The following is a 23,254-nucleotide window of genomic DNA, read 5'->3' as shown; positions in this document are numbered from 1 at the left end:
TTTTTTTTTTTTTTTTTTTTTTTTTTTAGTTTTTTAGTTTTTTTTTTTTAGTTTTTTAATATACATATATATATACATATATCTATATATGTTATTTATTTTGATTTTTCTCACAAGCCTTGTCACGAAGATTGTCTCGTACTTGTTAAATCTAATGTGACACAAAATGTATTTATCTATTAACAGTAGTAGCACACAAATATATTGTTTCTGCGCCAAGATGTCATTCTTGCGACAAAATAAATCCATTTATTTAAACAGCTTCGACATTTTGGCATTAAAATCTCGTTTCTAAATTTATATTAATGAGAAAGCTATTGTTAAAATTTTGCCTAATTCTGAAACATTCTTATATTATGTATTAAGGTATATGTGGAATATTTTTGCGCGTACGAACACAGAGAACAATTGGAAAAATTTCATTATTGAAAGAAAATTTAGTTCCCTATTCTTATATCCTTTTTTTTTTTTTTAGCGCACGCATTAACATTTTGTATTCTTATAGTTTTAATCTTGGTATAAAATTACTACAGTTTGTATGTTTCACATTTTTAAATGTACATCCTATGTATAACTAAAATGTTTCAATAAAATTTCATTGTATTCATATTTATAGATGTCTATTCATTGCTGGTATTTGCAAAATGTATTTACGAGCGGTTTTCACGGTTGCAACAGCGTTCCCACAAATAAAATTCAAATTAAGGATCTATTGAGGATTGTAGGAGTTTATAGAACTATAAATCTTTTCTGCTCTTGTTCAATAATATTGCTTAGAATACATTTTTATGTGGACGCAATTAACATAATGACTTAATATTAAAACTATAAATTTATAGTATATATAAATAAACATAAATTTATAGTAAATATAAATAAAATGTTTGCACCTAAATGAATGTTCTAATGGCTTAATATAGCACTGCTTACAGTTCTTTTATATTTACAGAATGAAGCAAGATATTGGAACATTGAGCGAGTATCAAAAAGTGTGACTAGAGAATATGCTGTCCGTGATATTAAGGGATCCCGGATTGTCTGTTGCAACACTGACTAGGTGGTGCAGTCCAATTGTACTGATAACTCATACGATTCCTTATTTCTTTGGGACAAAGCGCCCCAGAAACTTGGTAATACTCGTGCATACTTCGCATACTTTGAATCGTCTGCTTATGAGTGATTATGTACTGATTGGAACATCCACGGGATCTGTACTCCGTGTCGAAGCGTACGTCGTGTTTTCTCTCGATATTCGCCAACGACGCTAACCACAGACCGACCGAGACATCTTCCGAATTGTACAGCCTGGAACATCAATAATTCCAAAACTCGAACCGAATAAGGTTTGTGTTCTTTTTTTTTTATTTTTCATAAAGATTAAATACACACAAAGAAGACCGAGAAAACAAACTATATAACTCTCTTGTTTTATACATCTATAAATATCCAAGCTAAATACATTGTTACTTGAGTATTTTTGCAATCATGTGTTACTCACTTTAGAATGTCCGCATTGTTGGCAATAAACTTGACGAGATTGTAGGACAAGACGTATCCGCCGCCCAGAGCATAAGGCAAATAATAGTCACACATTATCCAATCTGTTTCTTTCCAGGGACCACTTCTCTTCACCTGTGCTCGCCCGTTGAAGAAGCCCCAGTATAATTCTCTTCTAGTACCTTTGCTCTCCCACCTGTCCAATTCCTTCAGAATTCTGTGCACCAAGACATAAGAATCGTCATCGCACTTCAGCAAGTAGTCAAAGTTGTAGCGCTCGTAAGTTTCTTTGAGTGCGTAAAGCACTTTTTTCGTCAGTGTGTTATAAGAGTCTTGTAATCTGGGCAGTAGCATTAGATCGTCAAACTTCTCCTTCTCTGATTGCAGAGTGTTTCTTTGCTCCGGTAAAATATCTTGAGTACCGAGAACGAAGAAGTACTTCGCCGTAGTTCCCTGGCCATGATCGGCGAGCCAGGTCTTCCTAATGATATCTCGACGTTCCAGATTATCCAAACCGCTAAGGATCAGAACAATCAGTCTGTACTTGGGCTTATTGTCCAGAACTCGTTTGTCCGGTGAACATTTTCGTGCTGACAGATAATGCACGCACAAAAATACAAATGCTGACACGAGCAGAAACATCAGCACGTTCGCTCTAACAAAAAATTTTCCACGAGAGTGAAATTTAAAGTTAAATGGTAGGTAGGTCATGAGTTCGAATCGGAGCAGTCTTGGATTCACCAAGGTTAAATCGCAAGTCACAGCGCTCGTTATTTTATATATAATAGAGTATCTAATTAATTTGTTATATATAAGTTAGATATTGTGTGTTTTGAAGTGTAAACGATAAATAGATCCGTTCAATCAGTTTAAATTTTCGCACTTCGTTTCTCTCTGCATTTTTGTTCTCAATTTATTTTACTTGACTTGAAATGAAGAGTGTGAGGAACTATATAAATTGTCGAAATAGTTAGTTGTTATCATTTGAAGATAGTGATATTATTTGTGAGATTTACGTAAAGAGATACAGAATGTACATAATCAAGTTTCCATTTTGCTACACCACAAACGTCTATTATAGTTTGTATTTTGCGATCAGCTGATCGTTGACACTCGCCGAGTACGTTATAACTGTCAGATTTGGTTGAATCAGTTTAGGTTTAGGTTAGGTTAGGTTAGGATATATTTATGACACAAGCGACATGCGCATGAATGAGAAGTTATTTATGGAAGTTTGTTTGAAATTTCACACAAAAAGCGCAAACGCTTTAGATATAAACTATTACATGCTTCTGAAGCTTACTTTTCGAATATTAATTACAATATAAACATTAATTTACCGCATAATTATATATATTACTATATTGTGTATAAATCTTTTCAAAAGCGTCGACATGTTTATGACAATAGAGATTGCGGAAATAAAAAAATTTTTTTTTGTAAATCATAAATTATAAAAATTCTAGAATAAACTCAAATACACAGAGTTTTCGTCCTGTTATAACTTCTTCAGTAAAATTTTAGTGCATTCGTAAATTTTTTTTATTTTTATTTTTGTAAAGTGTAATAGTTTATTGCACTGAAAATTCAATAGATGATAAAAGAATGAGTTTGATCAGGAGATATAAAAGAAATCCCACTGCTCTTTCAGGGAACTTTATCGATGTTAAGTACCATTACCCATTTTCAACTGCTGCAGCGTTCCGTAAATGTCTTACATAATCATCATCATCATCATCATCATCATCATCATTATAAATTTTTGCGATGAAATAAAGTACAATGCTTCTCATTGCCAAAACAATGTTTGATATTGATACAAATAAATTATCGTTTTTTTTTTTTTTTTGTGATATACATATTTTATCACTACATACAGCACACTTTGTTTGGCACTGCGTTAATAATCATATTTACGGATGAAAAATGACCATGAATTGTCATTTGGAGCGCAGTATCAAGATTCAAACACAAATTTTGATATAGCGATCTTCGGATAAGGCACATAGTGACAATACAAGCTATGTGACACGTGGTGACAATAAAAACCGATTAAAAATGTTTTTGTGCCAGAGAGAAAAACATATACAGTACACGAGAATTCTAAATGCTACGAGAACGCTAAACGATATAGTGCCATGATTACAATATTACCTGTAAAAATCTACTTAAACGCTAGCATAAGATTATTATCCGTTTGCAGTCTATATAACAGAGTAATTATGTTTATCCCTTGTTTAACAAGTGTGTATGTCTTTGTGTGTGTGTGTGTGTGTCTTCTATGCAATTAAGTTAAACTATGTAGTTGGTTTCAGAGTACATGTAACCATCAAATATACATCTGAACAGATTTGTATCTCAATCACTACTACACAACTCTAAGTTTACTCGGTGAATGTGGTGTCACAGATTTAGCATTCTGCGTGTTTATACGCGTGTTTTTTTTTTTTTAGCTGTCAAAATATAGTAAAAACATTGTGAATGTTTTGTTTTTTATGCGAATTTCTGATTTTAAAAACACTATTTGTTTACGATATACGGAATAGTGAAAATTCAAATAGCACACAGCATCTGGAGAATATGAAAACCTGGGCGTCCTTTGCCATATTTGTGTAATATAATCGCTGCATACTCTTTCTTTTATTTGCGTAAAAATTGATAAAATACAGAATTACTTTAATAACACTCACGTTTACAAATTTGATCTTTGAAGAAACTTTCACATTTCTGCTGTTATATAACTTTTCATTCTGTAGTTACGACAATTTTGTTAACACATAGCGTTGCCCCAGCTAAAATTTGTCTGCGCAATGACTCGGAACGCATGCTTGTAACACGTACGTTAAAAGTTACAGAATAGCCCCGCTATTCGTTTCTAATTAGTACAAATACAATTTTAAAAACTTTATTGGACAAACTACAGTTTGGAAAAAACTTTTTTTTTTTTTTTTATTTCAAAATTATACATTTTTTTGTAGATGTTATTTTTTTCTCATCAGAAATATCTACGTTGCAAACACATATCTTTACGATTTCACATAGACATAAGAATGTAGAAATGATGAACACTTTATCTGTGAAAGCGCAAAGTACATATTGCTTTTCAGACTATTGTTTTGACATTTTCATGTGTAATTCTGATTTTATCTATTTTACACAAAGAGGTGATTTAATTTGAAACGTTTCAAGATATGAGGTAAAAATTTTTCAACTATCTTTCTCTTTTTGTCTCTCTCTCTTTCTCTCTCTCGCGCGCGCGCGCTAGAAACTGTGAAAATATTAATTTGCTATCGTAAGTCTATTTAATTAAGTACAAAAGATTGTTTATTTCATTTTCTATCGTTCTTTTTTCCCTAGCATAAAGCATAATATAAGATATACGCGGATCTGTATATATTAATATGATACATGAGACTCTGTGCAACACGTTTCATTTTTTTTTTTTTTTTTTTTTGAGTTTTTGTTTTTTATGCAACTAAAACCTCGCTAATCAAGAGAAATTGTTTACATTTATATATGTATATAAATATATATATATAAATTTTGGACAAATAAGTTAAATATTATCAAGCATCTCTTCTCTCGATCCTTTGAAGTCGCTTATTTATACAATGATTGCATTTCATTATGTCTTTATCTCGCGACGTACATAATCAATCATAAAGAAGAAAATAAAAAGAAAAACTTAACAAACGATCAAATACTAATATTTACATGGATTGATGCGATATGAGTGATACAATTCGGTTATGTAAAACTACAGCCATTATTGATTAGAGTAAGTCTATACTCTTACATAAGCTAGTATGTAGACGATAGTATCTTTTTTTTTTTTTTTTTTATGTATCTGCTCCTGTCGATTGCTTCCTTACACACGAAACATATATTAATGACGTTATGAAACACACATTTGAGCAGTTCGTTGCAACTGATGTGTTATAACCAATATGTTTCGAATATTTTACGCCTTTTCCAATCAACTGTGTCCGAATCGATAAGAAAGTATCAAAAGCTAAAGATTCACTGATCCTTAAACGTTCAGCGGTTAAATCGACTTTACACGCACGCGTGTCTCATACGTAAAAAACTTTTCTTTTCAATTGCATATACTTTATTTCGAAAAGTCTAGTTTCGTTAGCTTTTGATACTTCGGATCTTAACAAGTGAATGTATCAATAACATTAGCTTGTTTCCTTCGGAAAACGTGAACGAGAGGCTGTTTTAATCGGTGAGGGAGATCTGAGCAAATCCTATTAACGCTTTGTCATCCGGTACTTCATTTGCCGCATAACCCGAGTTCTAAAAACAATAAAAAAAAAAGATCACATGTACATTAAACGGTTGAATATTTAATATTAACAATATTTGTAGTAGAATCATTTGTAATGGAATACGAATTGCAACACAAATATTTACCAAGGAAAATGTTACTGTGCGCAATTGTCCCCCGCTCTCTATTAACTTTTTCAGATTTGCCGCTATCACTACAACATCCTTGCCGTCCACCAAACCCGCAGCAACTAACTCCGCCGCGATTCCTTGCGCGGAATCCACTCCAACGGTAAATTCAAACCTAATGTCATTAAGTTCTCGTCTCTCATTCCTGCAAAAAACAAACGTTCCAACAATACAAATAAATTTTTTAATATAAACCAAACCCTGTCCCGTCGGAGAATTCAAAGGGGTTTGTGGTTCACTTGTTGTTTATATTTCAAACATGACTTCATTTCAAACCAAACGCATATAAATGTGTCAACATCACGATAAGATAGCTAGGAGAACACGCACAAAGCAAACATTTGTGCTGGGAGATACCAGGTTCTCGACTGCAACGGTAAAAAAAGTGCCAGGAGATTCCCAGACTTCAATGAAGAAGGATTAATGTAGCAAACAATATATACATTTTATGCAAAAAAAACTAAATAGACAAAAAATACATAAATAAAAACTGAAAATGAGAAGTCGGAGGTTTTACGTACCGTAATCTAAGCACCAAGTTTATAGGAACATTTTGCTCGGTGGTTTGTAGTTGTGACTGACTTGGCGACACTTTGATCTGTCCGTAATACTCGTCAGGCTCGCCACCCTCTTCGTCGCTGCTGGCCTTCTCGATTGTATTGACTGGCAATGCTTCCTTAGCGCCTTCGTCGCCGCTCGATCCGCCGCTTTCCTCTTCCGATGACCAGACCCATTCTCCGGTCACCGTTCGATGTAAACGGCCTGATGTACCGGGTTGTCTTTTCGAAGCCTGTGTAACAAAAAAAAAGCGCAATCAATAATGAAGAATAAAATTTATATCAAGCGTTTCTCATAAAGGACGACAGTGTTTTCTTTCTGATATAAATTTTTGTGTACACACACCTTTTGGACACGCGTTTCTAAACTGGGTCCGATAGCCACTAAAGTTTGCTGTAAGTATTTTTTATCTTTAGCTTTTTTGAAAAAGGGATGCTTCAACAGTTCGGTGGCTGTTGGTCTGAAATAATAGAAATATTATTATTACAATTTAGTAACAATTTAGTAACGAGTTAGTTACCGTAATTTTATATGTTTATATAAAAATTTATTTTATTTTGTTAAAATTTGTTATTTTTGATCACACGACAACAGCATATTTAATCAAATATGAACAAAAGCAATCATGACTCGATTTACCTTTTTGTAGGATCTTTTTGTAAACAATCAACGATCATTTTTCGGAATGTTTTCCCATACGCTTTGTACTGATCTTTGTCGTCCGCGGCAGTATCCAGAGTTGGTGGATCATTTTGTAGCGTAAGCATCAAGACCTTCATCGGAGGATATTTGTGGTACGGTGCCGTGCCGCTGGCCATCTCAATCGCTGTGATGCCAAGTGACCATATATCGGCTTTAAAATCATAGCCATGGTCCTGCACAAACGGATACGCATATCATAATTGATTTTATACTAAACAGCGACCGACAAATTGCCAATATTTCGTAAAATCGTGCTTGTGCGAAGCATTTACATGCTTGCCAAAAGTTTCTAATTGTGATTTATAGCTGCAATCTCATACACAGGATGGCATGAATTATCAGAAATCTGTGATATATGTGTATATATGTATATATGAAATGATATGTATGTATATATATATATATGTATGAGACTGTGCACATGTGTATGAGATTACAAAATTGAACTACAATTTTCTTTGGCACAGCGGTTCTCGAACTTTATTTTGCGAAGCAACATTTTGCACTGATGCTTAAAAGCTTCTGAACAGTGTAACACTGACAGATGTGTCTACTACACTACTTATAGTAGAACTTAAATTACAGAATATATTTAATTAACAACAAAATTAACAAAGTAACAAAGAAATGGACATATGTACAGGAATATGAAGTACTGATATAAAAAGTACTGATTAAAAAAACAATAATAATAATAATATTGCAAGGATTTTCGTTTGTGTGTGTAATATTTCTTAAACGTAGTTTTCTATGACTACTTGCATAACATGCCTAACGCAGATCGTATCATGCTCAACAAACGACATGATTGCTAACTCAAATTAATTCTTAGCTTAATAGGGTGATGAAAGCATTTCCGCGTGGCGCACGCTACAGCAAAACCGACGTTAATGCATACCAAACTTCGAGTATCGTATTTCAACGATGGCAAAAAAAGCGTATATGTACCAGGCGTACAACAGCCGGCAACAGTCGTACACACTTTCCGTCTCGATAAAGTGTCGTGTACACTGAACAAATGCATATACAAATGTAGACACTGAGAACACGCAGGCTAAGAAATTTGTAGTTTTACTTTCCTCTCTCACCTGCTCCATGACCTCGGGCGCCATCCAACAGGGCGTGCCGACGAAGGTGTGTCTGACCTTCTGCCGGCTCAAGTCGCGCCCGGTTGCGAGCCACGCGCTGACACCAAAATCAGCGATCTGAACCGTGCCATCTTCGCCTAGTAGGATATTACCGGCTTTTATGTCCCTAATATTATATTGCCATTAAAATTCGTCGACGTAGATAAATATTAAAAAATAGCGAATAAGTACTCCAAAAAAAAAAAAGAGAAAAACGAAAGAAGTATTTTCTTTCGTTTTTTCAATAGTATAAAAGGTGCCGAAAAACAAAGAGAAATAACATAATCTCAAGATTTACCTGTGAATTTGTCCATTACTGTGGAAATATTCGAGCCCCTTGAGAACTTCTCGAAGTACCGTCGCTATGGTAGCTTCATCAAATACTCCGTGTTTGCAATTGGTCGTCCTGGTTTTATGTTTGATAATATCCAATAAAGATCCACCTTCCAGTAATCTCAGAACTAGCCAGAGCTCTTCTTTCACCACAAACGACGTGTAATACGTTACAACGTTCTCGTGGTTGCAAGAAGACATCGCTTGGATTTCTTTCTATATGTATGGGATTTAAAAAGATTGTTTGATATACATCAAATCTCAGACTTTATCTACTATAAATTTTTTTATTTACAATAATAACATATAATAACAAACATCCTTATTTTGTCTTTATATGTAAATAATATTAACATAAACTTTTAACTTTTTTACGTTAATATGTAATTATAGAGACAATAAAAAAATCTACGTTATTATAAAATCTTTATTTTAATTATTTAAATTAATTTATTATTAATAACAGTAGTAAAAAAAACCTATATTTTTAAATTAAATTTTTTGTTCAAATAAAAACACAAATTGTATTAATAATCATGTAAAAACGTCATGGCGCCGATATAGCGTACATTTTAATTGATAAGATTCTTAATCCAATGAATCACACAATATGTGAAAATCTTATCGTTTATATCATATATTGTCTATATCATATATTGACCAGTCAGTATGTCAAGTTTAATGTCAAGATTACAATAAAACTCACCAATAGCTCGTCCATATTTGTGTTCCATTTTTCTAAATTTATTCTCTTGATCGCGCATTTTTCTTGTCGCGGAATGCAAAATGCCGCGTGCACCACAGCTGTCGCTCCGACACCTTGGAAAAATTTCAACGAAAAAAGATTATATTAAATTTCGCATTATCGCTCGATACCTACATAAAAATTCATATTAAAAAAATTCTCATATATAAGCAAAATTAAATTTCAAAGATTAATTAAGTCTATGATGTAAACACGCAGAGAAAATCATTTTGAACCAGGCGAGAGTGAGTTGCTTGGAAAAGCTGCTGCTTCAATTTCGAAAAAAAATGAGTCTTACTCTTTCCTTGGTGGAAACGCCAATATCAGCGGTGTTCGAGAGACTTTTTTATTTACGAACGGGCATCGAGAGTTTTAGTTTACTATCATCGCGATATACCGCGGTGGGATCTCGCTGTAACGACGACAACGTCGTCGGCAATTGCGGCTAAAAACGGATCGTCTAAAACATCGGCGCGTCGCTAAATAATTTAGCTCCGCTAACAAAACTCGCACACAGCCAATACCTACTCTTTGAGACCATGATGCACAGTCCGCGCGAAATTGTGCGTACGAAAGGAAGGACAGGAGAGAACAAGCATTCCTCGCGCGCTTCAAACACTTCAAGACTGTATAAATATTTATTCTTCTGCAATGTGTTATTTTTACATATCTCTGAAAATTGCGTTCATCGTACTGACGATGACGCGAAATTCAAATAATCAATAATAAATAAATAAATACGCGCGCGCGATTCAAGATGATCAATGAATTAACATTACACTTTGCCGTGAAAAGATTTCACAGACACAGTCCCAGCTATTGAAGCTTGTGTCCAATAAAAAAAAAAAAAAAATACACAAATCCTCCTCAGAGTAAACTCACTTCCAATGTACAATCTTGTTTTCTAAAAGTGAATGTCTTTCTTTTTGTCCGCGAAAGAGTCACAATATCTCTTAATTAAATCAATTGCAATCAGACGAATGCGAGCCAACGAGCTCTTTTGTAGAACATAATTTTTTTTTTTTTTCATTTGTGATTCGCGAATTATATCGATGTAAATTGTTGTTCTTTGTAAAGCCTTCTAAAAATTACTTTTCGCGCGACATTTGTTATAACGGCAATTAAGTACGCGAGTACTTATCATCGCATCGCGTACGCACAACTCCGGTCCCCCCTTTTTTGTCATTCGCGAACCGAGTGCGTACCACAGCACTGGCACGCGCGCACGGGTTTCTCTCCGGCTAGGTTAACTAGGTTAGGATGCGATATACTTCTCGTGCAGAAGTAACACCTGGGGTTGACAGCGCGAGTGCGAGAAAGACGCGCAAAGGGGGAGCGAGACGGAACGAGCGGGGATCGTCGAGAACGGTCGTCCCGTCGTTTGAGAAAAACGTCGTGACGAACGACGAACGTCGTTCGACGAAGACGTTCGATCGACGTTCCGCCTTATGTACACATGAAACGACAAACATCGTGTGTGATTCTTTGCCAACACCGGACTGTTGGATCGTCGTCATTATCAATACCCCGACAACGGTGTTCCGGCGAGGTGGACGAACTCTAACCAGCCGTAAGCTTATCGTCGAGGCGACGTCGCCGCCGGTTTGTTGGCGCGTCTTCGCGAAGCCGATGATCGCGCTCGATCGAGACGGCCCGCGACTTCGCGCGCTCGAGCCGTAAGATCGAGATCTTACGCACGTTCAGCGATCGGGATCTACTCACCTATAACCTCCTTGAGCTCGTAGTCGTCCTTGGTATTCGGCCAGCCCTGCACGACCGTAGAGGTGCTCGTGGACGCCATTTTGCTGGCCAGTGCCGGGCCGAGGCGCGCGTGCTTACCGGCCGCTCGAGCGCCCCGTGACAACGACGACAGAGAAGCGCCGACGGCGGTCCGCAGACTGCTGCTGTCACGTGGTGAAACGGCGGCGGGGACAGGGGCGATGGCGGCAGTAGGGGTGACCGAGTCGCACCGATCGTTCGTAACGACCGCGGCAGGTGCGCCCCGTCCGTTTCGCGGGGATGGCGATGTTGCTGCGGCAAGCGTAGGTACTGGATGCGCCGCTTTCGGCGGCGTGGACGAGCAAAACGACTTCTGACGAAACACGCCGGGCGAGCAGGACGGCAGCACGTCCGGCGAGATTTTCCTGAAAAAAAAAAAAAACACATGCGATCTCCGTACTTAACGATCGACAATTAGGGCGCGTGAAAAAAATACGCGGCGCGCCCGATTTGATTTTGCAGCTTTAGAATTTTTCACGTAGCGCATAGTCACCTGGTAAAGTAATTCATAATTTCGTTTCTTCGAAACGCTTTATATCACGTGCGCGTCTGTTTCTCTCTCGTACGCGAGAGAGTGAAACAAATCTTTTTTTTTTTTTTTGTGATAAAAACGGAGAGAAAAAAACGTAAAAAACGATTTATATCTCTCGAGTAAGATTGGTTCGACACGAGTCACTTGAATCCGATATAAGAACTTCAGGGTTACGAGACGGAGATGTGTACATCTATATATACATATATGTATATATATATATATATATGTATATATATAATTTATCAAGTTCCCTATTAAGAAATGTAAGTCCCGTCAAAATGAACGCGCGTTTCTATATCGATAACTAGCTCGCGTCTCGATTCATTGAAACGATTGATGTGTTTCTCAGAGAAACAAGGCGATCACGAGTCACGCGGCCTGATCAACCCGCATGCACAACAAATTAATCGTAGGACCATCTATCACGATTTTCTATCGTGCCGATATGTGGGTGGGCGGCGTCTAATTATTATATTACATTGAACACAATTATGAATTATTATTGAACAAAAAATATCTCGTCGTCGCGTTTGTTCTTCGAATCGTTTAAACTGCTGTCGCGTTGTTTGGCTCTCGCACGCACTATGAGAAAATACGCCAGAGTCAGAGAAACTTTCGACTTCCGACTCGGAAGTTCCGAGTGTTTCGAAATTAGAGAAATTGCACAGGTATGTTCTTTTTCAAAAATAAATGTAAAATCCCAAATGCACCTGTGTTCTTTTCTAGCGTTTCCTAGTTCTCAAGAGTCTATTGGATACCCGACTAGAGACTTGTAAATCTCGACGTTTTAATAGTTGATTTTATTTACTGCATCCAATCCAAAATGCTTCTTCAAAAATAAGCAAATTAAACTAAGCATTTTTCATGTGATGCGGTACACACAATTAGAAATTAGAGAAATTTAGGTTTCTAAAACGTCGATTTTACAGATTTCTATAGTTTATAGATTCTATGGTCTATAGATTTTTATAGTCGGTATCCAGTACTCTCTCAAGCGTAGTTCTTTGTATTTGAAACCATCGTAAAGCAATTTAAACAATCTTTACAAAACTATTTTAGTGGTGTAGCCAAAAAATAATTTCCCAGATTCACTCAAAACTTGCGCATCGGCGTTTCTAGTAAAAATTTGATTTTTTTTTTTTTAACGTTTATATCTTCGAAACTTAAAGATTTTTTCAATTTGTTTTTTTGATCGACGCAGAATCGTTCAAACTTTTGACTCGCAAATTGAAAAAAAATTAATTTTTCGCGGAGATATATTCGTTTTTTTAAAGTCGCGTGGGTCTCACAGACCCAGTCTCACGTGTAAGTCATTTTTGAGGGCTCTGCAGGCGAGAAGGATTAAAATTACTGTTGAACAGTCCTGTTATTATTTTTTTATTATGAATAAGAGTGTTAATTTGACCAATAATAAATTTCTGCAAGGGCGTCTTTGTTTTAAACGTGTTAAAACAAAGTTCCAATTTTTTAACAAATCTATTTTGCAACACACCTAATTTATTAATTTATAATTTACTAATTTAATGTTTTTTATTAGTTTTTTTTTTTTTTTCTATCCATCTCTTTTTCTCTCTGTATATTTACAAGCATTATCTCCCTCTGCAATCTGCGATGGTTTATCTCTACAAAGTCATGTACAATCTCCCACATTTATCGTATCAATACGACGAATCGCCTAATCAATGCAATTCACGATTAACGATTCGCGATTGTTATAACACTCGAGTGTGAAATTCAATTAAGCTGCTGCCCACGGACACTATCTCAGCTTTGCATATTTACACGGAGATTTTATGATGACCTTTCCGATGTACGCATAGTTTCCCTCACATTTCTATATAAGTGCCGATTGTTTTCGGTTCGAGTTCAATTGTACGTATTTTATTGTTGCGTAACTTGCACGGTTTTTTAAATCGCCACCTCGTACATCGGATCGTTCAACCATGTTTCGAAAATTGATTTTTCTAACAGTAAGTCACGACAATAATTGTTTTAATTATTTATTTTACTTTTAATATAATTTGGTAATTAATAAAATTCAATCAAATCTTATACGCGTTAGTTGTATACGGTAACAGTGAGCGTGTGATATAGCGTAATAGCGCGTTCGAGTTATCTAATATATAAAATCTTTTATTTCATCTCGAATCTGTCCTCTTGCTCTTTCTTTCTCTCAGTGATTATTTAATATTTAAATAAAACTTCAAAGAAGACGGGGTCTACAAATTATTGCTGATGTTTTGGCAATAATTAGGTGCAACAAATTGTTAAAAAACAAGACAATTTCGATTTTTTTTATTCAAGTCCTCTTCAGTTGTTACACACATTGTGAGAATAAAAAAGAAGTGTAAAGCAGTAATTTTTAATAAAAGTCACAATAAAATGCAAATTCACAATTTTTAAGCACAGACACAAAATCAAAGAAATAAAATATGAAAAAAATTGAACGAAGATTAATTAAAATTAATTATTGTCATCAATCAGCAACAAGTTCGCGTTAACCGTCTTATTTAACGCTTCATTTGGAATTCGAACCGGAGGTCACTCCGTCTCAACACGTAATTGTTGTTATTTAATATTTACACAACAACGCAGTACTTATGTCGTTTTCGCTCACCTTGGATAATTTTAAAGTTTGCCAAATATAATTTCGAGCCACACACGAAATAATGAAAATCGCGAGTAGCAGACGATTTACGCTGCGACGCTCGTGCTACTTAATTATTTCTCTCGTCGCAATTGAGAAAGATTAGATGAAAGAGTCGCACTTAATTTTGCGCGATACTCTCGCGCGATCTAATACCCAGGGGTCTCGAACGGTCTAGAAGTGGGTCGCGTGGAACTGATCACGTGCCACGACTTCTGACGCGGATCGAGCAGCTATGTGCGCACAAATCAGTCAGTAACATGTACCCGGTCACTCACCTACTTCTGCCGAGCACCAAAGTCGTCAGAAATCTACTGTCTTGGAACTTCAGCTGCTCCTCCTCCGTCGATACAGGCGCCGCGGCGCCCAACGTGCCCGATTTGCGTTGCCCCATGCTGCCTACGGACCTGCAAACGGACACGCGTGTTCGTCAAACGGGTTGCATATCAACGGAGACGCTCATGTGATTGAAGAACTTGATTTGCTTGTAAGTGATCTGGTTCAACACTGGGGATACGCGAATCACGTTTACTCAAAACTTGTGTCACCTGGATTATATTGCGTTCCGTGTTTATGTAAAAAAGAGCTATAGCTCCCAGATGATGAAATGTACTCTAGTCAGAAGGATCAAGAGAAATTCTTACAGCTCCAATCAATTCTTCACAATCACAAGATCGAAAAAAAACTGCTCGAATCAAGGGGAAGTTTTTACAAAGCTCATGTTTTGAAATCGAAGATGCGTATTCTTTAGCTTTTTTAGTTTTTAACTTGATACAGTTACAGGAATATATGATTAGATTTGCAACACATCAATTTGTCAGAGACACATCAATTTTGCAGAGAGCAAAAGGGTCTTAAACGGAGCCTGAGACACGAGGAATTATCGAGCTGAAGGCCCTGAGAGCCTCGAGCGTGTGGAATATTTCTAAATTGGCGGTCAGTCGATTGTCACCTAAATATCTAGATGGGATAATTGGGTCTGGATTGGCCTTACTGGCTATTTTTAGCCGCTTCGAAGGGGGTAGACCCTATCACGTTAGCTAAAAATAATCCGATGGATTGATGCAATGGTCCTGCTCCCTTTTGACGATTCTTATCTTACTCATCGCAGAAAGAAACGCATTTGATCTCTGAGAAACGCGCGAATTCAAACTGCAAAGACGCAAGAATCGTGTAAGACTCCAGAGACGTAATAAATCATCGGTATGTAAATTGACGGTTGGTCCAATTTCTTCTTCGCTTCACAACTGATTTGCGTTTGTTCTTCATAAAATATTTATACGTAGTCTCGCATTACGTAGTTGCAAATGTGCTATCACGTACGAGAAGCGTCGTAAATAATTTTTATTAGCGCCGAGCAAAAATCATGAATTTAATCTTAGAGTCTGCGTTCGAAATAATTCGATTATTACGCGACGTGTGACATCATCATCTGCTGCTTGCAAATCCCATCAACGAGAGATCTTTTTTTCCTCTCTGCGCCACCTGATTACGATTAACAGGTCTATAATGGTCCTGCTCCAAACCTTTAATGGTCTAATTATCTCTTCAAACATGAGGAACTCGTGCGCGCAAAAATGGCATCTGTGACGACTTTAAAAGTATCGTCATAGTAAACTTTATTTTAGCACGTAGTCATTAACACGTCCGGCCTCGTTTTATTTAGAGACTTTGCAGTAAAAATTAACTTCTTATTCCAAAATATATTTTCTTACATAGCAAAAACTACTCTCGCATCTGTTTTATTGTTTGATTAATTTTGTTTTTTTTGTTTTGTTTTTTTTTTTTTTAATATTATTTTGAATTGTTTTGCAATTACTGTTCTACTGTACAAACTGAACGCGGACATAGAGAGACTTCCCTTCTCTCCACCTCCTCTCTCTCCTCTCTCTCTCTCTCTCTCTCTCTCTCGGTTCTAGACAACTCAATAACACTGTTTACCATCTCGTTCTTCGTCCGTCGGCAGTCTACTGAAATATTTGGGTTAAAAGTTTAATTCGTCGTCCGTCTAGAACAACGAATTTAATTTAATATGTTTCTGACCGGCGATCGTGTGTCGCCGCGTCATCTGCTGCCTACGTTCAGTTTATGCGCGCGCGCGCGCGCGGCGGACACAATATACTCTTCAAATTTTCATCATTCCATCATTTCCTCCGCCCTCATGTCGCCTCACGCGACGGAACACCGACCGTCCCGTTTATTTACTTTAGTTTATTCGTCTCTTTGCATTCGGCGCTTTCGGCTTTGATTTGCGATTTTTGTCTCGATTTCGAAGTTGCGAGAAAGAGAGACACAATCCGAATCTCTAATTGACTCTATTGAAATCACATATTCACATTAATTCTCCGCGACAAAACTAAAATCGACAAATATATTTAATAACGACAATAATCCGAGTTATAATTTTAATGTAGTTTTTCCGTGCGAATTAAATGGATTGTTGTCGCTCCGCGAAATTTCTTTGCGTATTTATTGAATTGACATTTGCATCGATGTTAGTCACTGCTCACAATTGAACAAACAAATGTGCCGCATGTGTCGGTAGGGAAATTATGACTATTGTAATATCGCGCTGCGCTTCAATTTGTTGACTAGAATACGGGTCATCGTGACCTTGACGACAGTTCCTTGATACGCGAAAAAAAAGCAAGTTCTTTAGTCAATTTAAGTTTAAATTAAGTTGTTTGTAAAATACAATTTAGGTTTCGCGCTATAGGTATGTATATGTACGATATTTAAACATCTGACGTTATTAATTCAAAATGACCTTGATGACAGTTCCTTGATACGCGAAAAAGAAAACCAAATTCTTCTCAGTCAATTTAAGTAAATTAAGTTGTTTGTAAAATACAATTTAGGTTTCGGTATAGGTATGTTACGTATGATTTAAACATCTGACGTCATAATTCAATACGCTAGTTCTGAAACATATTGTGAACTTTAATACTGATGACTAATCGGTCACATGTTTGAAGAGTAAATGGATTAAATGATGAAGAACCACGTGCTCTTCTCTCTCTCTTTTTCTTTCTTTCTCTCTTCTCTTTTCTCTCTTTTGAAAAAGAAAAAGAAAAAAAAAGAATTTATTATTCTTCAAATACGAGATCCGCTCTTTCGTTAAACTTAAATTTCTTCTATTTCACTCTGAACCGTTGGTGATCATTTTTGTGTAAATTATGTGAATGAGATAACGTGTGATTTATTCTGCTTGACTGCACCCAGTTTATTTACTGATACTAATTTTATGATATTGATTTATTCTCGCTTCTGCGATTTATATTTATATTTACACTGGGAAAAAAACTGAATGAGTTTTGAAAATTTGCTTAATATTTTTCAGAAGTCTAAACTTTTACAGCTCATTCATTCGTTAGTGTGTCGATTAATAGTTGCATCTTCGTTCTATTGGTTTTAAATAAACTTGCTCCAGAGTTTGAAGCGAAAATGAACAATCTAAACAGAAATGCAATTAATTGGACATTAATTGGAGCTGTGCGACAATTTGTACAGATTTGTACAAGATTTTTCAAGAGTCGAGATTTCAAGTTTCGCTCTCGTTTGCGAGAGAGACGAAGCAAGATGAATCCGCTTAATAACGCGGCTCTTCATCAATGAAACCTTTACTCGGCCGGTAAACCGAGGGTCAATTGCTTATTAACTCAAAGAGCCGTAGCGGCTATTAAATGATTTCATTGTCATTGAAATTATGTGTAAAAAACCGTTGCGTTTATCCGGAAATAAACTCATCTTCGATCATTTGATTCTTCATTGGTCTCGTGAGTTTCATTTTGAAACGAACATTTCTTCTGTTATAAATAGATTGCTTAATCGCTAGCAAAAAAAAAAAAAAAAACGTAATAAAACGTTTTACGCTTTTAATTTTGCTTCTGATTGAAAAAGCCGTACAAGCATCGTAGTTAACACCGACACGTTGTGTTTTTATCTTTTTCTTCGATTTACCTTACATCACCGAGAAATATCTCTTTGAAGCACAATAAAACCGGTTATCATGTTTGTTTATACTCGTGAAAGTGTATTAGATTATATACGTGATGAAATCAGTCCAGACGATGCAACATCAGCGGTTATTCGATTCTGTACAGCTGTGCATTTGATGTTGTCGTCGGACACATGAGCCACCATATACGTTACAAGATTACCGCGGGGTTATCGTGTCGTATATACAACACCACCGAATTATATTTAACAAAAGACACACGTGAACCACACGTGCGCGTACGCGCGTTCGTCGAACAGTTTTCTCTCTCTCTGATATATCGTATTATAATAATTGTAGCTCTCTTTCTCTCTCCGATTGTCTCTTTTATCAATTTTAAACACGCAAAAATGCGATTTGATTAAAATCGTATCATCAAGTTTTCGCATCAAACCCCAGAGCAAATTTCATTTAACGTTTCACACGCGTCTTGCTGTTTGTTACTTTGTAATTTTTACTCGTGGTTTCAAGATGTACACACATTTTGTATCTCACAGTAGAAACTAGAACCGTAATGTATTTTGTCTGATTTCTACGTCGCATTGACATTGAACGCGGTCGTCATATTAGGCAAATAAAGCGTAGAATCGGACGACGACGTTTAGCGCTGAATGTAACAATCTGATTCTCATATGTCACGTTGACATTGAGCAGTTTCGGTTTAACAATAAACAAAATAAAACAGACGCACAGAAAAGATCGATTCGGGAAGTAAAATTCTTTTAGATGAAAATTCGAACTGCCATCGTATAACTTTTTTTTTTTTTTAATTTTCTCACGAAAAAGAATTTTGAAATCTTACAACGTGTCAAAATGTATTGATGTTTTTTCGAGACTTACGTAAAAAAAAAACAACTGTTGAACTAATATTCTCTGTTATTTCAGAAAAAAACTTCTGTGGAACAGAAGTATTTCGTAACGATAGAGATTACGCTAAAAACTATATATATGCGTATCTGACGTCTCATTGATGTCTTATCTGGTCTCACCTGGTGGACGTTGACTTTATAGAACCGTTCGCGTAGAGATCGGCTGCCATAGCATTGAGCATCAGCTCGATGGCATTTCTCAACGGAACGCGCTGAAGAGAATTATTGCGACTCGCACACTCGCGATGACTATACTTCTCTCTCTCTCTCTCTCCCTCGTCGATTTTCTTCCTTTCTTCGTATCTTCTTTTCGTTCAAAATTCAACAATCACGATAATAAACGACAAAACCGGCCGCAGAATTTCTTTCAGTTCTAACTGAATTATTGTCACTGACAATTGTCAACCTTGGCCAAGCTCGTTCTCACTCTCTGCGAGTTAAAACACTGATCGCTCCTTCGTTCGAACGCTCGTCGGATTGACATCGTGTCACAATTTCTCAACGTTCAGTTTTCACCAACAATAGACGGTCAATCCTCGTATCTCTTTTTTGTTTTACTTATCGCGACGCGCGTGAAACTTTCATAGAAATACGCGAAGTGATACGTCGGTCTCTTCCGAAACCGATCACCGACGACTGTCCGTCGTCGCTGTGTATTCAGCGAAGACGTAGGATCATCCTGTGTCCGCCGCGTCGTGACTGAACTATGTATGTCAGACGGGGGCACTGTCAATTGGATAACTACCTACCCCACATATAGCCACATAGTGTTGTCGCGTGTGTGTAATGCAGCGGATCGTTGATGCTGAAAGCACGTAGTATCCACGCTCTCCTACCTTCTGTGGATCACTTTATATCTAATCTTCCTTCCTCAAGTTTCGTGAATATCGTGATGGTTTTCTTCCGAGGATCAGGACTTTCTTTTTTCTTTTTCGCGATTTTTTTCAAATTCGTAATTTTTTTAGATTATTCACAACTTTTGGAAATTGTACAGTAGTAAAAAAAAGACTCACGTTCTAAAATCTAGCCGGAAGAGTTGTGACATCGAAAGTTTTGTCATTTTTTGTTAATTTTAGTTCGTTCTTTGTTTTTTTGTTTTTTTTTAGTTTCAAGAAACCAAGTCCAATTCGCGCGAGATAAATTGAGACAATGATGTTGTTTAAATCGCGTCGATTCGTCGTTCTGATTATTACTCTTGACATTTATTGACACTTATTGGCTCTGACGTTATTTCGAATCCGGGAAAACAACACCCCCCCTCGTAACTGGAAGAGAGTATTATCTCGTGCGTAAATTCTGTCGTCACTTCGACAGCATCAGTGGATTAACTTGATGACGCGTGGAAGAATAATTTGCATCATACGACACATATAGCGCGTCAGCTCAATCAGAGCCGACCTTGCGAACGGACTAATACCGATCCTCGCGAGAATGTCATTCTTATTGATCAAAAAAATTCGCGAACGAATTTCTTCGATTCCTTTCAAACGAAGTGTGTTGACTTCTTCTTGACGAATTTACTTCAATCTTTTCTCAACGCGCACTTTAGATAAATATACTAAACTTTTCGCAATTCGCACGAATGATCTTTAATTCGCGCACTCGAAACTGTCACACTCTTGCAACGTAGTCAAATATTTTATTTTATTTTACAAATATCGAGATTTTGGTCAATCAATAATTTTCAAACTAATTTATTACAACATGGAAAAAATACAATACACTTTATATAAAAAATTGCAATTTGAATCATTACGTAAAATATTCATTCAAAATTGTGCACGAAAAAAATGTTTTGCGTGAAAAATTATTTTTCTTCGTAAAATAACGATGTGTCCCGTCTATCTCGATAAAATTGAACATTATTGTATTACGTCAAAGAGAGAAGAGAAAATATCTCAGTTCTGCATAAAGAAGAAAAAGGATTTTCACGGGAGAAATGATGTAGATCGTGTTTCACGCATCGATATGACAGACAGCGTGAAACCGTTTCGCCAGTTGCAGTTGTTCTAAACGAATGATTCATCCACCTCCACGTTCCCACTTGCAGAACGGACCCTCTCCGGGCGCGATTTACGCATCATCAGTTTTGATAGGTCGCTAAAGGCTGCTGACTGAGACCTCCATCGAAGGTTTTAGGCTTTGCGTATCAGCGATAATTGACGCAACGCGATAAGAGCGATTTAACGATTCGGTGTTCGGATTAATTATTTTTTCGATTATTTTTGCACAAAAAATCTCTTATTTATAGTTTTATTCGAGAAAAAAGAGAAAGAGGACCGTTGCAAAAAGACGTTTGACTTGTTTTTTGTAATTTTATAATAAAGACATTTTATATTTCGTTTTGATTTTACAGATCGCCGAATTCCTTATTCTCGATCAAGCATCTTACGTGGCGAGCAGACAATTAAATTTCACTCAATTTAAAGATCTCTTTAAACCTGAGCTGTACAATCGTCAGATCTTACATGACATACCGGTGGGAAGAGAAGTCTCTTATATATCAGACGAAGCTTACGACGTGGGAAATTCGAACGAGCTAAGGCAGCTGATCAGACGCAACGGGGAGTCGGACGTTCGTAAATTATGTGTTACTTTCGGAAACTAATTTCAGCGATTTGTTGTTTTTGTTTTTGAGAAATATAAATCCACATAATGAATTCTCTTTATCGATCAGTGCGTTTATAATGTTTTGCACATTTATTTCTATTTTTTGTTTTTAAATTCCTCGATTTAAAATATGTTAATTAACGTCTCTCTCAGTTCGAGAGACACAAAATGTCTATAATATTGTCATTTCTCTTCTGTCGCAATTTATACAGAAGTATCAACATCTTTGTAAGATAGAAAAGAAACTGATGGAATGGAAAGATGACGTGTACGAGTATCAACCGCCGTTTTATGTTGAAACTTTTTGCAAGAACATTTACGAAAGTGACAACAAACAAGAACAACAGGTAAAACACACACACTTGTGATGTATCAGATTGATTCACATGTAAGTTCCGATTCAGCGATCGGCTCGTTGGTCTCGCGAATTTAGCGCAAGGTGAACCCAAAGGTCTCGAGCTTGAATCAACCTAATATCTTAGGACCTTTTTTTTCTGGTCTTTTTCCGCCGATTACAGAGACTGTATATATGTATATATATATATATATATATCGGATGAACGGCGAAATTCTATATAGCGGGCCTCCCCGTAAATATTGCATATTACCAGTATTGCACTTTACCAGCACAATGACTTGAAACCTGAAATGTATATGCTTAAAAAACAAACATTGGAAATATGAACCGATTTGTTAGAGCTCTCTAGAGTCACTAAAGTCAATAAGTCAGTTCCCATTCAAGCAACAATTTATCTTTCCTGAGATAATTCGAAGTTACTGATAATAAGGGTAAATGTAAAAATCATTAGAATTGCAGTGACTTATCTTAAAATATAAGATTATTGGCTCTGAATCGGAACTTATTTATGACTCAACCTAATATATGGACGTATGTCGTACTAAAATCAAGTTATTTAGTGATTAAGATATAATTAAAAAAAAAAAAAGTATTGCAAAATAAATACTTAAATTGCATTTAAAAAAAATGGATTAAAAGTCGATTTAAGTTTAATGAAATTTAATTTTTAAAATCTATATAAGTTTGGCTTTAATATCTAAATATTAAAATATTGTAATAATCTCATTAATGTCTTTCAGAAATGTGTTAATCCGGGATTTCACTGCGTGCAGAAAACTCAAACCATGGTCTTTGTCAGGCGACCTTGGACGTCCACCAACAATTGCTGGGAACTACATACAAAAGACGTCGCCAGTGGTTGTGACTGCATGTGGCCGTCTACTCTCGGAAATATATTTGATCATTATTAATCATTACATTAAGCAAATTTGCGAATAATACAATTTGAACTTTTGCTATACGCAGCGAAAGTAAAGTTGGATATACATTTTCTAAGAATGATTAACAATCTTTTTCTCTTAAAAATATTTATTTGCTG

The 23,254-nt window shown here is 36.2% G+C and overlaps 3 protein-coding genes across 9 annotated transcripts; 1 reads left to right on the top strand and 2 right to left on the bottom strand.

Moving 5' to 3' along the window:
* Positions 1 to 50: 50 nt before the first annotated feature.
* Positions 51 to 3,839, bottom strand: LOC109857902 (beta-1,3-galactosyltransferase 6). The gene is made up of 2 exons (XM_020434677.1): positions 1,499 to 3,839; positions 51 to 1,305 (listed from the first exon to the last, which is right to left on the bottom strand). The coding sequence occupies exons 1-2, from the start codon at positions 2,206 to 2,208 to the stop codon at positions 1,020 to 1,022; spliced, it is 996 nt and encodes a 331-aa protein (XP_020290266.1). The 5' UTR covers positions 2,209 to 3,839; the 3' UTR covers positions 51 to 1,019.
* A 1,091-nt stretch (positions 3,840 to 4,930) lies between these two features.
* LOC109857900 (serine/threonine-protein kinase OSR1-like) lies at positions 4,931 to 20,874 on the bottom strand. Of its 3 annotated transcripts, none has more exons than XM_020434675.1 (11): positions 20,261 to 20,874; positions 14,660 to 14,788; positions 11,143 to 11,564; positions 9,382 to 9,494; positions 8,641 to 8,891; positions 8,304 to 8,469; positions 7,153 to 7,388; positions 6,859 to 6,973; positions 6,477 to 6,745; positions 5,914 to 6,100; positions 4,931 to 5,796 (listed from the first exon to the last, which is right to left on the bottom strand). In XM_020434675.1, exons 1-11 carry the CDS (start codon positions 20,305 to 20,307, stop codon positions 5,719 to 5,721), a joined length of 2,013 nt encoding a protein of 670 aa, XP_020290264.1. In that variant the 5' UTR covers positions 20,308 to 20,874; the 3' UTR covers positions 4,931 to 5,718. The 3 variants fall into 3 exon arrangements, with proteins under 3 accessions (XP_020290264.1, XP_020290262.1, XP_020290263.1); XM_020434673.1 differs by lacking the exon at positions 20,261 to 20,874 and adding an exon at positions 19,368 to 19,448 and having other exon boundaries at positions 8,295 to 8,469; XM_020434674.1 differs by lacking the exon at positions 20,261 to 20,874 and adding an exon at positions 19,368 to 19,448.
* LOC109857903 lies at positions 13,564 to 23,244 on the top strand. Of its 5 annotated transcripts, none has more exons than XM_020434679.1 (4): positions 13,564 to 13,704; positions 21,604 to 21,822; positions 22,070 to 22,204; positions 22,956 to 23,244. In XM_020434679.1, the coding sequence occupies exons 1-4, from the start codon at positions 13,678 to 13,680 to the stop codon at positions 23,124 to 23,126; spliced, it is 552 nt and encodes a 183-aa protein (XP_020290268.1). In that variant the 5' UTR covers positions 13,564 to 13,677; the 3' UTR covers positions 23,127 to 23,244. The 5 variants fall into 5 exon arrangements, 3 of the variants coding, with proteins under 3 accessions (XP_020290268.1, XP_020290269.1, XP_020290267.1); XR_002250554.1 differs by lacking the exon at positions 13,564 to 13,704 and adding an exon at positions 19,879 to 19,955; XM_020434680.1 differs by lacking the exon at positions 13,564 to 13,704 and adding an exon at positions 19,974 to 20,058.
* Positions 23,245 to 23,254: the final 10 nt, after the last annotated feature.

The sequence above is a fragment of the Pseudomyrmex gracilis genome, unplaced genomic scaffold (assembly GCF_002006095.1).
Source record: "Pseudomyrmex gracilis isolate BER0280 unplaced genomic scaffold, ASM200609v1 scaffold_177, whole genome shotgun sequence".
Lineage (NCBI taxonomy): Eukaryota > Metazoa > Arthropoda > Insecta > Hymenoptera > Formicidae > Pseudomyrmex > Pseudomyrmex gracilis.
This window is presented reverse-complemented; position numbering and strand designations above follow the sequence as displayed.

Bases quoted from the DNA above. Each gene is read 5' to 3' on its own strand.
- LOC109857902 (XM_020434677.1), bottom strand. From the start codon at position 2,208: ATGACCTACCTACCATTTAACTTTAAATTTCACTCTCGTGGAAAATTT. The intron at 1,306-1,498 runs GTGAGTAACACA...TTGATGTTCCAG, and splicing joins AACAATGCGGACATTCTAAA to GCTGTACAATTCGGAAGATG.
- LOC109857900 (XM_020434673.1), bottom strand. From the start codon at position 19,429: ATGCTCAATGCTATGGCAGCCGATCTCTACGCGAACGGTTCTATAAAG. The intron at 11,565-14,659 runs GTGAGTGACCGG...TTTTTTTTTCAG, and splicing joins TTGGTGCTCGGCAGAAGTAG to GAAAATCTCGCCGGACGTGC. The intron at 8,470-8,640 runs GTAAATCTTGAG...ATATAATATTAG, and splicing joins AGTAATGGACAAATTCACAG to GGACATAAAAGCCGGTAATA.
- LOC109857903 (XM_020434678.1), top strand. From the start codon at position 20,140: ATGGTTTTCTTCCGAGGATCAGGACTTTCTTTTTTCTTTTTCGCGATT. The intron at 21,823-22,069 runs GTTCGTAAATTA...CAATTTATACAG, and splicing joins GACGCAACGGGGAGTCGGAC to AAGTATCAACATCTTTGTAA. The intron at 22,205-22,955 runs GTAAAACACACA...AATGTCTTTCAG, and splicing joins ACAACAAACAAGAACAACAG to AAATGTGTTAATCCGGGATT.